The 14533-nt window shown below is 36.8% G+C and overlaps 1 protein-coding gene across 1 annotated transcript in view; it reads left to right on the plus strand.

The window, feature by feature from the left end:
- The first annotated feature begins 5704 nt into the window (after positions 1-5704).
- Positions 5705-14533, plus strand: part of NSUN3 (NOP2/Sun RNA methyltransferase 3) — a 44022-nt gene continuing 35193 nt past the window's right edge. Inside the window, exons 1-3 of the mRNA XM_043998230.1 lie at positions 5705-5872; positions 7007-7116; positions 12021-12364. Of these exons, the coding sequence (XP_043854165.1) occupies positions 5858-5872; positions 7007-7116; positions 12021-12364 (469 nt within the window). The 5' untranslated portion in view covers positions 5705-5857. The remainder of the gene's footprint in view (positions 5873-7006; positions 7117-12020; positions 12365-14533) is intronic.

A 14533-nucleotide genomic window follows, 5' to 3' on the forward strand; every position in this document is an offset into this window, starting at 1 on the left:
GCAAATACTTTTATAGAGGACTGGTGGTGGTCAGATAGGGTGGTCATCTGACAGTGGAAAGTTCCTGGTGAGGGGTGGTTGCTCTGCCCCCTCCAGCCACTTTGGCAGCAGCCACACCTGACAGGATTATCTCCTCAAGGGGTAGGGGAGACTGGAATGAAGGGTGGTGGTCCTGGAGCTAACTCAGTTCTGATCCAGTGCCTCTTACCTCTTTAGGTGTGTCTGTCTTTTGGTTTAGTTTCTCAAGGAGAAGGTTCTTTGATTTACCCCAGAAAACTTCAGAGGTACCCTGGCCCCCATAACATTAGGAATAATATGATAGGATTAAGACTTTTGGAACCAAGTTAGCATAAAATATAGACTGTTTAGTTTACAATGAACATTTATGGAAATAGACTTGAAGAAAAACAACTTCAATGCTTTTTGCATTTGGACTTTAGGACATTTTAATATTTTGTTAAAAAATAATATTTCTATTGTTTACATTAAAAACATTTTTGTAAGATTACTGGGTTATACTTTAATTGAATAAAAAATTAAAGCAGCTTCCAAGAATATGTCTTATAACCAGGCAGTGGTTATCACACTGAGAAAATATGGAGCAATAAAAAAAAATGTTGGTGGAATACTACATTTTTCAAATAGTATTTTAGTGACTAGACCAACAAAATGACATAATTATTTTTCAGATTAAAAATAGTATAATATTTTCTATTTCAAGTTGAATTATTATTTTGATATGATCTTAAGATTATTATACATATTACATGATTGTTAGGTATTTTACTTTCATATATCAATAATTCTATAGTTAATTAAACTTATATATATTTAAACGTAAAAGGTTTTTTGAGTAATTAGAGCTCTTTAATAATTTCTATGTGAGACAGAAACATGCTATTATGATATAAAAACATTAATATTTTAAAAGTAGGATTAATATAATTTACTTTGGGGGGGGTGAGGCAATTGGGGTTAAGTGACTTGCCCAGGGTCACACAGCTAGTAAGTGTCAAGTGTCTGAAGCCAGATTTGAACTCAGGTACTCCTGAATCCAGGGCCGGTGCTTTATCCACTGCGCCACCTAGCTGCCCCTATAATTTACTTTTAACACTAAAATGGATAACAAAACATTTTTGTTTTGTTTTGTTTTGTGGGGCAATGAGGGTTAAGTGACTTGCCCAGGGTCACACAGCTAGTGTCAAGTGTCTGAGGCTGGATTTGAACTCAGGTCCTCCTGAATCCAAGGCCAGTGCTTTATCCACTGCGCCACCTAGCTGCACCCCCCCTTTTTTTTTGGCAAAACATTTTAAATAGTATTTAATGTAATCTTTAGAATTGTCATGGATCTAATTCTATGGAATTCCAGTCCTGAGTACGAAGAACTTGATGGGCATTTTTCTAAAAAACAGATATATGCAGTATTTAGTAAGGAAAAAGCCTTCTATTCAAATATTTGCATTATCAGATTAAGTCTTAGAAATAGTCTAAATCTATCAATACATGATCCTGTTATGGATTGAATTATATAGTTTGAAATTTTTAGTAGCTAAACTTGGTTCTGGTTCATATGTTTATTTTATGTATGCATATTTATAATGCACATATGTGTTATTTTAAAATTGAATTATATTCTACTTTGTTTATATATGGTTATGTAGTTTGACAATGTATCAGATTGTTTTCCTTAACTTTTAGTTTCTTTAATTTTATTTCAATTTAATTGTTTTTTGTACAAACCAGAACCAATGGTTGATCTGTTAATTTCTGGGAGTCCTTTAGAAAATATAAAGAGTAAAAAACTTATAAGATAAAGTACAACTGGCAAATACTGAATTATTAGGTTTTAATATTTCTTACAATTTGTTCTTCAAACCAAGATGGTATTTTAAAAGGCATTTTGTAAATGCAATTGGATTGTAATTGTGAATGCTTGATTCATTGTCAGAGTTTATACTTATGAATATTATTAACCATGATATTTACACACAAATAAAACAATGTTTGTCAATTTGGTCTTTGTTTTTTTCTCTCTGGTTTAAAAAACTCAATTTTTGTGAATGAAATGTATTTAAGACTTTTAATTGTGCAGTTTTCAAATGAGTATCCTTTGTTATACAGATTTATTGTTGTGTTCTTTATAGATATTTTCCCCAGTCCTTTTTGTTTTTAATAATATGGAGAGATAGGCTGTTGTTACAGGCAATTGAAAAAGGTATCACATTATTTTAGAATTCTAGAAAAATTAAGAGGCATATAATTCGAGTTTTACACTCCCACACACAATCTAATTAGAATTAAAGTGGTCTTTTATTTGGTGCTAGAGAAAATGACCAAGGAGTATGTCAAAGACTTCACCCTTGGGGAGGAGAGCTCAGAAACATTCTCCTTCCAGAACAGAAGACAAAAGCTTTTATAGAGAATAGATGGGGTGTCTTCTTCAAAACTGGAACAATTCCCTTTTGGGGTAGGGTGGGGAAAGCTTGGATGCTTGTCATATTCCTGAGAGTTGAAGGAGATTTTTTTTTTTTAATGATGGTCCTGACCTTTGGTGTTATCTTTGTCTCCTAGCTCTGGTCAGGTAGTAGCCATGCCTGACTGCCTTTCCTGCTATAGAATTTTATCTCCTGTTACTTCCTAGGTGTGTCTGTCCTGATATCTCAACTTTGGTCAATCTAAACTTTAATAGTCCCTTGATTCCTCAATATGTCTGTGCTGTTATCTGTTCATCTTTGGTTTTGCTTCTCACAGGAGAAACTTCTGACTTATCCTCAGCCCCATGTCACTCCCTGCTTCTTTGTATGTAAGAGAAAAGGGGGCAAAGCTTCTTTTGTAACTGCTTCGAGCTGAATGGCTTTGCAGAAATCACAAGGGGAGGAGGGGCTTGGTCTGGAGGGTGAGGAGATGTAGAAGCACAGGCTGTAGTTGCCATGTGGTTGAAGCCTTGAGGCTGGATGAGACAAACTTTAGCAAGAGGTTAAAGAGGCAAGGGCAAAAATCAAAAGGACAAGAACCAGTATTACTGGAGGGAGAAAGGGGGTCCACCAAGAGAAAAGCCAGGAACCCCAGCATCCTGTGTTAAGAGTGAAGAGCTGTTCACAAGTATCCATCATTAAAAAAACCACTGTGCATTGCCCATAGTGTTTGCAGGGGCTTCAGGGCACTTCTTCAATGGATTTACTTCCCTGGGTCCAGATGACTTCATTTTGGAAGTCCAAATCTAAATAACCCTTTATTTGAAGTTAACTGCAATTTAATTCAATTAATCAATGCCTCCCACAGGAGGAGCAGAGACAGATAAGGATCTAATCCTCACAAAAGACTTAGGTCACAGAATACTTTTATAAAAAGATGACCACAAATGAATTTACATAAAAGTTACCAAGGTAACTTCAATTGTAGTGAAGGACTTAAGGTGACATTTAAGTAATTAATTTCAAATGAGTGCATGTCAAATAAGTTGTCCATAATAAACCATGTTTGCATTACAGAATATACCTCTGCAGACAGGTGTTATTTCCACATTACAAAATAAACTTAAATAAAGTTGACCTTTCCATGGGTGTAACAGAATTCTATAAGGTATCCTCTAATAAAACTGGTTGCCTTAAAATTTTTTTCTTCAAAACCTAAGGTGTTTCTGACTAGTAACAGATGATAAAGCCAGATGCTTATACACTGTAGTTATTTAGAATATAAAAAGTGACGTGGGATGAAATTAGGGTCAAATTGATCTTGAGTCATCCCAAAGGAATTACAAGACTCACTGACTCAGTTTCCCAAGTTTTATTGCAATACTGTGAGTGACCACAAGGAGAGAACCAGAATAGTGGAAAGGTATCTCTTGAATAGTGAAAGAAAAGACAGTTATATTTATAGTATGGATAAATTGATTATCAGTCTCATAATATTCTCCACCTTTGGGAGGTATAGGGGAAGGCCTATCCTAATTTGGAATTCCTGGGTTCCTAAGCCAATCCCTAGGTGGGTACCTTTTCAGTGGACATGTGTTTTGGGGGTTTACATGTGTAGGGACCAATTTTTAATTGGAGAGTGTTAGCTAGGTGACTTGCCACAATATTGCGGCAAGGAAGGAGACTGACAGCTTCCCTCAAAACAGAGCAGGATTTATTTAACAAGAATGAACTTAAAACACAAACAGGATCAGTAGAATTAAGGGAAAGGAAATAAAATGGGGAAAGGGAAATAATACAACCTGAATAACACCACTGCCCAGGAATCAGCTGAGAACACACAACAGTGTCCTGTCACCTTCCAGCTTTAAGCTAGAATGTTGAAAAACTTCTCTTTCCAGCAGTCCCAGGCTGACCACACACAGCCCCAAGCCAATTGGCTGGCTGCTCTGACTGACAGTCACATGACTGCCCTCACTTATAATGGCTTCCAGTCATTATTATTTTGCCAGGCCCATGTAGGCATCAGTAAGTGGTGATGACTGAGGTGCCAGAGTCCTGTCTAGGGCTACAACCAGTGGGTGGAGCACTGTGCCTTTTCTAATATCTGAATTAAAGCTTGTGTATTAGGTTTTTCTATTAACCCCTTTTTTGCCTCCTACATCATAATGACTTAACTTTTTTTAAATAAATAAAAACAATTTTGAGATATTTCTCCACTTAATCCCCTGCCCAATAAGAGAAGATAAGTTTCTCTAGCCTATATTAAGTACAGAATCATGAAAATTTAATAGGCATTAAGTTCAAAATTTACATTTTATTGTTCCTTCCAAGTAATAATCTTTTTTTTCCCAAGTAATAATCTTTTTACTACTGGACTTTTATAATCAGTGAGATGTACCAATTTCTAAATGTCATATTTTTCTATATCGTAAAATAAAGCAATTTGACAACTTTCAAAATGCCACATTTCTGTAGCGAGAACAGGAAGGTATCAGTAACATAATTTTTCAGAAATATACAATTTCTTTTCCATTCCAGTAGCATCTTTTGAAATTCAAAGAGTTTTTGTGTCCTGCTTCTGGAATGGGCTGATGTCCAGGAGGCGTCAGGTTCCTTAAAGGTGGGGGCTGTGTCTTCTCATACTTAGGTACACAACCACAATCGCCACCCCCAGCACGAATACTCATAAATGTTCGTTCTAAGTCAGCGCAATGATCTTTTGAGTCCATTTCGCCCTCATGAGGGAGATATTTGGAGGAAAGGTAAGGGAGGGAGTTCAATCGAACCACACTTGGTCTCGCCTGGCCCTTCTTCAGAAGCAGCGTCTTTTCTCAAGGTCCGCCATCGGCTCCACCAGACCCATATCCAAGAGTGCACGGAATAACATTTATTATCTTTCCTTAACAACTAGTGCCTCATTTTTTTTCAATAACATTTATTATCAAGGAGAGGCCTACTGAACGGGAAAATACTAAGGGAACCCAGCAGTAGCAAGAAATAGCCCTCGATTTAACCACACATAGAATGAAGCGCTGTCTCGCCTCCTTTCTCTGTCATTCTGTCATATCACGCTTTCTAGTCGAAAACTCCGAATCGGCTTTTACCAACGCTATAATAACTTTTCAACCCGCGACGCTGGATGATGACGTCACGCATGTTCACCGACGGTTCTGAGAATATCGCGGGACCTGGAGGGTACTACGCAATGTTTGATTTCAGAGGAAGCACGGCTTTGCTTGGAAACCGGCGGGGCGAAGAGCGCGAGAGTTGGACAGAGGGCGGGGCGAGGCGTGGTCTGGGCGGAAGGGATCGGGCCGGCTAAATCATGACTAGCCGTAGCTCCCTTTTCATCTCGAGATTGGGAACAGGCATGCGCATTCAGTGAGAGTCTTTGGAATTGTGCGGTGTATCAACAGCAGAGTCTGCAGCTTCTGGACAGCATGGTGTTTACCCGGGTGAGGGGCTGTTGAGCTTGTGTGGTCGGTTTGGGATTCCGGCTGGAAAAGCGTCTTTTCCTTGTCTCGGTTTGCGACTGCGATTCCCACATTGACCCCGTTCCTATTGCTAACTCCTCCTTTGCTGGACAGAGACCAGCCACTAAGCTGCTGGCTAGTTTAGTGCAGAGAGCACGGGCTTTGGAGTTCGGAAGATTCTGCCTGTGTCACTGAGCAAACAAACCCTCTTAACCCCTCATTGCCTCCGGGTTTTTTTGTTTTTTTTCATTTTAAAAATTGGAATGATAGTATAATCTATCTCACAGGGTTATCAAATAACAATATGTGAAAACGCTTCGTTAACTATAATTCCCTATGTGAATGCTCGTCATTGATCATTTTTATCCCCAATATCCCGTTAGAGGCTGGCATGTGGTTAAATGGTAATAGCTGACACATAGTGTTTTAAGGATAACCATATTATTTCATCAGTCACAACAGCTTCCCATTGGATTGTACCTTTGTTTCTAGAAGAACTTTAATGAGGGTTTTCCTTAGTTTAGTCAATTTTCCTTTGCTTTCTATTAGCTTCTCTGGAGGATTGTATTTCAGTGTTAGATAAGTGCCTCTCAGAACTACTATTAACCTGTGTGGTCTTGGGTAAGTCACTTCTGTGGGCTTCGGTTTCTTCTTCTACAAAAATGACGTGGGGTTGGCCAAGTGATCTCAAAGGACCTTTCTAGTTTTAACTCTTATTATAAGTCGCTTATTATCCCTTAGCCCTGTGAGGTGGGCAGGGCAGATATTAGACTCCCTATGTTACAGATGAAACAGTCAGAGATTAGGTTGTATGTTCATAGTCTTACAGCAATGTCAAAGACCAATTAATGGAACCCAAATTTGATTTTTAAATCAGTGCCCCTGCTACTACAAAAGATTATTTCAATTTTTTTAACCTTGGTACTAAAGAATATATTAATCCTGTGCTTTTGAAACTTAATGTTGCTCCTGTATTTACAAAAATTGGTAGCAAGCAATTTATAATATTTTATTATTAGTTGGAAAAATTCCACAGTGTTTTGTTTGGTCTTGCCTTAATAAATATGAAATAATGCCAGTATATCTCAGTAATTTTTTCGTGTTTCACCGTCATAGCTGAAAACACAGTCTGAAAGGAAGCTCACAAAACAGATTTGCAAAGTTGTGTTGGATCATTTTGACAAGCAGTATATCAAAGAACTTGGAGATTCATGGATTACAGTAAGGTTAGTATAAACATTTTATTAATATTCCATGAAGTAGCTTTGGAGAATGTGCCAAAGAATTATAATTTGGAATTGTAGGTACTTTGCAGATTGTATTAATATGATTATATGGGGAGAGGAATGGAGGTATTCTACTTTGTCTTAAATGGGAGTGAGAAGGAGGAGCTAAGTCAATTTTAGGGAGATCTTATTAAGTAATTGAGAGTTTTCTACTGTGAAGTGAGTTTTGAGTCATAGATTTCTTTTTGTTTTTGTGGGGCAGTTGGGGTTAAGTGACTTGCCCAGGGTCATACAGCTAGTAAGTGTCAAGTGCCTGAGGCTGGATTTGAACTCAGGTCCTCCTGAATCCAGGGCTGGTGCTCTATCCACTGTGCCACCTAGCTGCCCCAAGAAAGAATCTTTTAATACATAAGTGATGAGCAAGATGAGGGAGTACTTTTTTTTTTTAAAGTGAGGCAGTTGGGGTTAAGTGACTTGCCCAGGGTCACACAGCTAGTAAGTGTTAAGTGCCTGAGGCCAGACTTGAACTCAGGTACTCCCGACTTCAGGGCCGGTGCTCTATCCACTGCGCCACCTAGCTGCCCCAAGGGAGTACTTTTTCAGGAAATCCATTTTGAGATATAGGGAAGTAACTGATCGACTCAAATTTCAAAGAAAATATTCAGAAGGTAGAAGTACAGTTATGTGATTGAGGACGAATACAAAAAGTATTGAGGTCCCTATTAGAATATTGGGAACATTGAGGTCCAGAATAAACAGAGCTTGCAATGAGTGTTGAAGACAACAGAAAGGGCTTTTTTATGTTTGTGGCAAGAGAAATATCCAAAGGGAAAGATTGGCCAATGATATCACATAAAGGAAAAGAAACAGGACTTTGCATGTCCTGTTTTGTTTCTGTTGTCTCAACCCAGAGGAATGAACTTTAGATAAGGAAAAGGAAGAGAAAAATGGTTAAAAGGGAAATAGAACCCAAGATAAGTGAGGAGATAGCAAGCACATATGCTACCCTAAATAATATTTGAAACTGATTGACTTTCCTATGCCCAAAGAGGAACGATGAATGGATTATTGCTAACATGAAAGGATGTTTATAGTAGAGTGGTCTAGGGCTCTGTATTTGATCTTATTCTGATCAATATTTTTATAAATGATTTGGATAAAGGCATAGATGATATCCTTATCAAAATTATGGATGCCAGGTACTAGAAGCAATAGTTACTATGGTGATTGTTAGAACTTTATGTCCAAAAGATTCTCAGAGACAAGACTAGTGATGTCAAACTCCAATAGGAATGGGGGCCACTAAATCTACTTTAGGGAATCACTGTGGATGCCATATTGACTTAAAAAACTACACATGAACATTATCTATGTTCTGTTTTTTAGATGCATTTTGTTAAATATTACGTTATAATCTGGTTCAGCGGGCTTCAGGGAGGGCTGCTTGTTTGAAACCTTTCGACTAGATCCAAAGGCTAAAGCCTGGTAAGGATAAGTTGGAAGTCCTGTGGAAGAGGTAACTTGTAGCAGTCAATGTCTTGGAGGTTTTAGTGAACTACAAGTTCAATAGAAAGCAGCAGCTTGACATGAAAACCAAAAACCAAAGCAAACCTAAACTGATAAAAATTTGGTATTCATGAATAGAAGCATAGAGAAGCAATGTGATACTGTTGATGAAGAACTGGCTTCCAAATCAGAAAGACTTGACTTCAAGTTCAGTATCTGATGCATATTGGCTCTGTGATTCTGGGCAAGGCACTTAACCCCTAATTTCCCAGACAGCTATCAAAGACTGTAAGTTATAGGATAGTTACTGATGTATGTTGATAGAAGTTTCCTCATTAGGACTTCCTTGTGCCAATGAAATAACAGGTCTAAGAAAAAAAAATCGAAGCAGCAATGTCCAGAATGATCAATCAAACATTTACTAAGTGCTTAATTAGAGGCTTGACAGTGAGTGCTGAGTAGATAAATAAAAAGCAAAACCAGCCCCTTCTCTCAAGGAACTTACATTCAGATAGAGGTGGTCAATGGTTATAAATCAGAACTAAGGAGTTACATGCAAAGTAGATGAAAGTTAACTTTACATGGGATGGCACTCCCTGGTTTGAGGATATCCTAGAGGTGATGGTACTTGAACTGCGTCTTGTTTTTTGTTTGTTTGTTTGTTTGTTTTTGGGTGGGCAATGAGGGTTAAGTGACTTGCCCAGGGTCACACGGCTAGTAAGTGTCAAGTTTCTGAGGCTGGATTTGAACTCAGGTCCTCCTGAATCCAAGGCCAGTGCTCTATCCACTGTGCAACCTAGCTGCCCCCTACTTGAACTGAGTCTTAAAGGAAGCCAAGGATCCTAAGAATCTGAGATTGGCAAAGAGAACATAAGTATAGGTATAGGGAACAGCCAGTGTAAAGCCCAGAAATAGGAGATAGAGTGTCATGTATGAAGGACAAGTAGATCAGTATGGATGGATAGTAGAGTATAAAAAGATCAGAAAGGTAGGAAAGGGTCAGATTGTAAAGAGCTTTAAATGGCAAAGGATTTTTATGTTTGATGATGAAGGAATTAGGTAGACCTTGGAATTATTTGAGCAGATCTATACTGTAGGGAGTCATAGTCAGCTGAATGGGGGATGGATTGGAGTATGGAGAAATTTTAAGTAGGGAGACAGATTAGAAGGCTATTGCAAGAGTCCAAGCAAGATATAATGAGGCCCTGAACCAGGGTGGTAGCTGTGTGAGTGGAGAGAAAAAGTCATATTTGAGAGATGTGGTAAGGAAAGAAATGACAGGATGTGGCAACTAATTACATGGGAAGGTAAGTGAGAAAGGAGTCATGGAGGACAGCAAGGGGACAAACATGGGTGACTGAAAGAGTGGTGGTCCTCTCAACAGTAGTATGGAAATGAGGACAAGAAGGTTACATTTTGGGGAAAGAAACAGTTTTATTCTGGACAAGTTTGAGATGCCGTTATCTGCCTAAGGTAGCTAAGTGGTGAAGTGGATAGAGTGCTAGGCCTGGTTTCAGAAGACCCAAATTCAAATTTGGCCTGAAACACAAGATCACTATGTGATCTTGGCCCAATCATTTAATCTTTGTTGCTTCGGTTTCCTCATCTGTAAAATGGGAATATTAGGATAATGATAACTGGAGTTGTTCTGAGGATGAAATGAGGTAATATTTCTAAAGCCCAAAGCATGGTACCTGGAACATAGTAGGTCATCATCCTCTTCCTCAATATTATTATTATTTTATTATTATAGACATCCAGTTCTAAATGTCTAACAAGTGGTTGTTGATGTTCGACTAAGACTAGGAAATAGATTTGGGAATCATCTTCATGGAAAGGACCATTGAGCCCCTCGAAGCTAATGACATTACCAAATGAGTGAATATATATAGGGAAAAAAAGGAATTCTAGGATAAAACCTTAGGGAGTACCCATTAGTGGATATAACATAAATGGAAATACCCCAAAGTACTTGAGAAGGAGTGATGAGATAGGTAGGTGAAAAAACCAAGAGAGCAGATTCATGAAAACCTAAAGAGAGAGTATCCAGGTAGTCAGCAGTGTGAGGTGCTGTAGAAAGGTCAAGAAGGATGAAGATAGAAAAGAAGCCATAATATTTGTCACTTAAGACATAATTGGTAACTTAGTGAAAAGAAGTTTCACTGAAATGAAGTCCAAAGTCAGATTACAGAGGATTTAGAACGAGAATACCTTTACTTCCTGTTCTTTTGGGTGATCAGGAATAAAGGTATAACCATCCTTTTATGTAGTTGAGGTGAAGTGGAATAGTTGACAGAGGTTATATAATTACTTATCAGAGATATTAGAGAGGGGATTCCCATGTACCTTTTGTCTTGATTAAATAACCTCTCAGGGGCAGCTAGGTGGTGCAGTGGATAAAGCACCAGCCCTGGATTCGGGAGGACCTGAATTAAAATTTGGTCACAGACAGTTGACACTAGTTGTGTGACCATGGGCAAGTCACTTAACCCTCATTGCCTCCCCCCTAAAAAAAAATTTAAAAAGATTAAATAATTTCTAAGGTCCCTTCCAATCTTCCAATTCTGATATGCCATGATTCTAATCTTAGTCATTATTTTTACAAATTAATTTTAAAGATGTATTGTTCCATTGCTATTTTTATAACAATTCAGTAGGAGTATGTTTTGTTTTTACAAATTATGCCATTTATAGAATATATTTCAGGGCATTTCTTAGGACTTTTTCCATTTTAATTTTAATATACATGCAAGAGCATGAATTATAAATTTTAGAGCCAAGAAGAAATGGCCTTCTAAAATTATCTGCCAATTTATAATCAAGACTTAATCCTCATTTGCCATCTGCTTTGTTTCTCCTTCTGTCAGTTAGAGTAAGCTGAGGGAATGCAACTTTAACTTAATACCAGATAAAGCAGCACAAAATTAAGAAAATAAATTTATCCTCACAAAAAAAAAAATCATAAAATTTATCCCTGTATCAACTATAACTTATTTTTGGATCATCCTTTATATTATCTGAGCCACTGTTTCCCTTTATTGATGTTGATAATTGTTAACATTAACATTCCTCTACCATTTAATAACCCTTTTAAGAAAGCATTTAGTTTAGGTATGCTCAGATACTAATAATAATTTCCTTTACAGCATTTGTAGCAATCTTTTGCACTGTCTTATTACTTATATAACACACTCTTGTGTGAGTTAGACCTATATTATTCCTATTTAATAGATAGAAAGTAGTATAAAGACAAGTCACTTTGTTACCTAGTTACTCAGAGAGCAACTAGCTAGAGATTAAACTTGGATTTTGCCTTTGTAATTAATAATGATTTTAAAAATCGAAGTCTGTAATGTTAATCTTTTTCCTATTTTTTTTTTTTTTTGGTTTCTTTCTAGGGATATCTTAACATCTCCAGCATGCTGGCAACATGCAGTCCTTTTTAATAGATTCAACTATCCTTTTGAACTAGAGAAGGATTTACACCTGAAGAGATATCACACCCTTCTTCAAGGATATTTTCCCTACTATCCTAAATCACTGATATGCTACGTTAGTAGAACTCCTGGACGAATACCTTCAGAGAGACATCAGTTTGGTAAACTTAAAGGATATTATCTCTTAAATGCCGCCTCACTTCTCCCAGTGCTGGCTCTGGAATTACAAAATGGGGAAAGAATTTTGGATATGTGTGCTGCTCCTGGGGGTAAATCAATAGCTCTTCTACAGTGTGCCTATCCAGGTAAACTGTTTTCTTTTTAGTATGTATTAAGGTAGTATGCCACAAACAAAGGATTTGCAGTGTCTCAAAGATAGATTAAGTAAAAATGTGAAAGTAAATTTGAATTGTGGAAAGCCTAGTACATTATGTAACAGAGTGACTTGAAATCCTTCAACCCAAGGAGAACAAGGTGAATCCCTTGTTTTTTCCATTCATGGAAACCAAAACTAGTAAGGAGGGTGTGTGTTTGTGTGTAATATATACTTAAATAATTTGCATAATATCTTAAAACCTTGGTGCACATTAGTTAACTGTGAATTTTAGAATTTTTATTTAAAAAAATGTTCAGTTAGCCTCTCATAAAAACCTTAGTATGATTGGCTTTCTGTGCAATGAGAGAAATTACCCATGTCAAAAGTGGACAATTGTACGACAAGCATAGTTGGAGACGAAGTAATAGTACTTTATAAAAGGTATTTATTCTATTGTGTATTCATCATTAGCTGCCCCCTTTAGTATTTTTGATACTATACTAACCTTTTCATATGTTATAGACCCTATATTACTTTTTAATATTGAAAGGAAGTTTTAATGTCAAAAAGCAATTAGAGGGGGTGCCTAGGTGGCACAGTGGATAAAGCACCGGCCCTGGATTCAGGAGGACCTGAGTTCAAATGCGGCCTCAGACACTTGACACTTACTAGCTGTGTGACCCTGGGCAAGTCACTTAACCCCCATTGCCCTGCGCAAAAAAAAAAAAAGGCAATTAGAGATGGAAGAGACAAATTCTTTCATAATCAGTAGTCATTTCACTGCTATTTTATTTTTTAAAATACAGTTTTTTGATATCTTTTGTTTTTACATTGCCTAAATTTTCCCTCTATTTTTTCTTCTTCCAACCCTTTTACCCATTCCCAGAAAATAAAGAATGTTTTTTAAAGAAAAAAATGAACATGAAGAGAAATAAATTGGCAAAAAACCAATCAATACTTGGGAAAAAATCCGATGTATATGTTAAACATTGCACCCTCAACTTCTGCAAACAAGTGGGAGGGAGATATCTTTTTATCTCTTTTGTGGGGCCAACCCTATAGCTTGTAATATTTCTTGTGGTTATTGTTATCTCCATTTATATTGTAGTCATGCACATTGTTTTTAAGACTGCTGGCTTTGCACTGCATCTGTTTTATGTAAACAGAATTTTTTTCATATCATTTTCCATACCTCTCATTTTTAGAATATTTGTCAGCTTACAACACAGTAATATTCTGTTACATTCATGAACCACAATTTATGTAACCAATCTCCAATTGATGAGCATCTATTTCTAGTTCTTTCCTTCCACAAAAAATGCACTTTAAATATTTTTATCTATATGATGCCTTTTTTAAAAAAAATCAGCAGTCTGCTTGGGGTCTGGCAGTGGGATCTCTGGCCAAGACATTTTACTCATTTTATTTTCATAATTCCAAATAGCTTTCCAGAATGTGTGTATTAATTCACAGTTCCATCAACAATGTAATGGTGTGCCTATTTTTCCATGACTTCAGCATTGACTATACCTATCTTTTGTCATCTTTGGCAGTTTGTAGGGTGTGAGGTGAAACATCAGGGTTTTGTTTTGTATCACTTGGAGCATTCTTCATATCATTGTTAATAGTTAACAGTTCTTTTGAGAATTGTTTATTAATATCCTTTGACCACTTATCTGGTGTTCATGACTTTGGGTCTTACATATTTCTGTTGTCTATATAACTTGAATACTAAATCCTCATCCATGAAATTTGACGCAAAGATTCCCCCCCCCAATATTTATCTGTTTCCCCTCTTATTTATGCTAGGCATATTCATTATATTTGCAAAAGCCTTCTAATATCATGTAATCAAATTTTTTCCTTGCAGTTGTCTTTATCCTTTGTTTGGTTAAGACATTTCCTATTTATAACTGTGAGAGGTATATGACTTCCTTCTCTTCTAATTTTTAATAGCATTAAAATTTTAATGTATTTTTAATATCCAGGCTACATATCTACTACCATTTTAAGAGAAATGCTGTCCAAATTCATGTGGCTAGATCTCTAGAATATTGTTAGGTGCCTTTTGTAAGTAGAATTTTTGTTATTGTTGTTGGCTATAGATACTTTAAGGTTTAAGTAGAGAAGACTGTTAGCTTTTTTTTTTATATGGTAA

This window comes from Dromiciops gliroides, chromosome 3 (genome assembly GCF_019393635.1).
Source record: "Dromiciops gliroides isolate mDroGli1 chromosome 3, mDroGli1.pri, whole genome shotgun sequence".
NCBI lineage: Eukaryota > Metazoa > Chordata > Mammalia > Microbiotheria > Microbiotheriidae > Dromiciops > Dromiciops gliroides.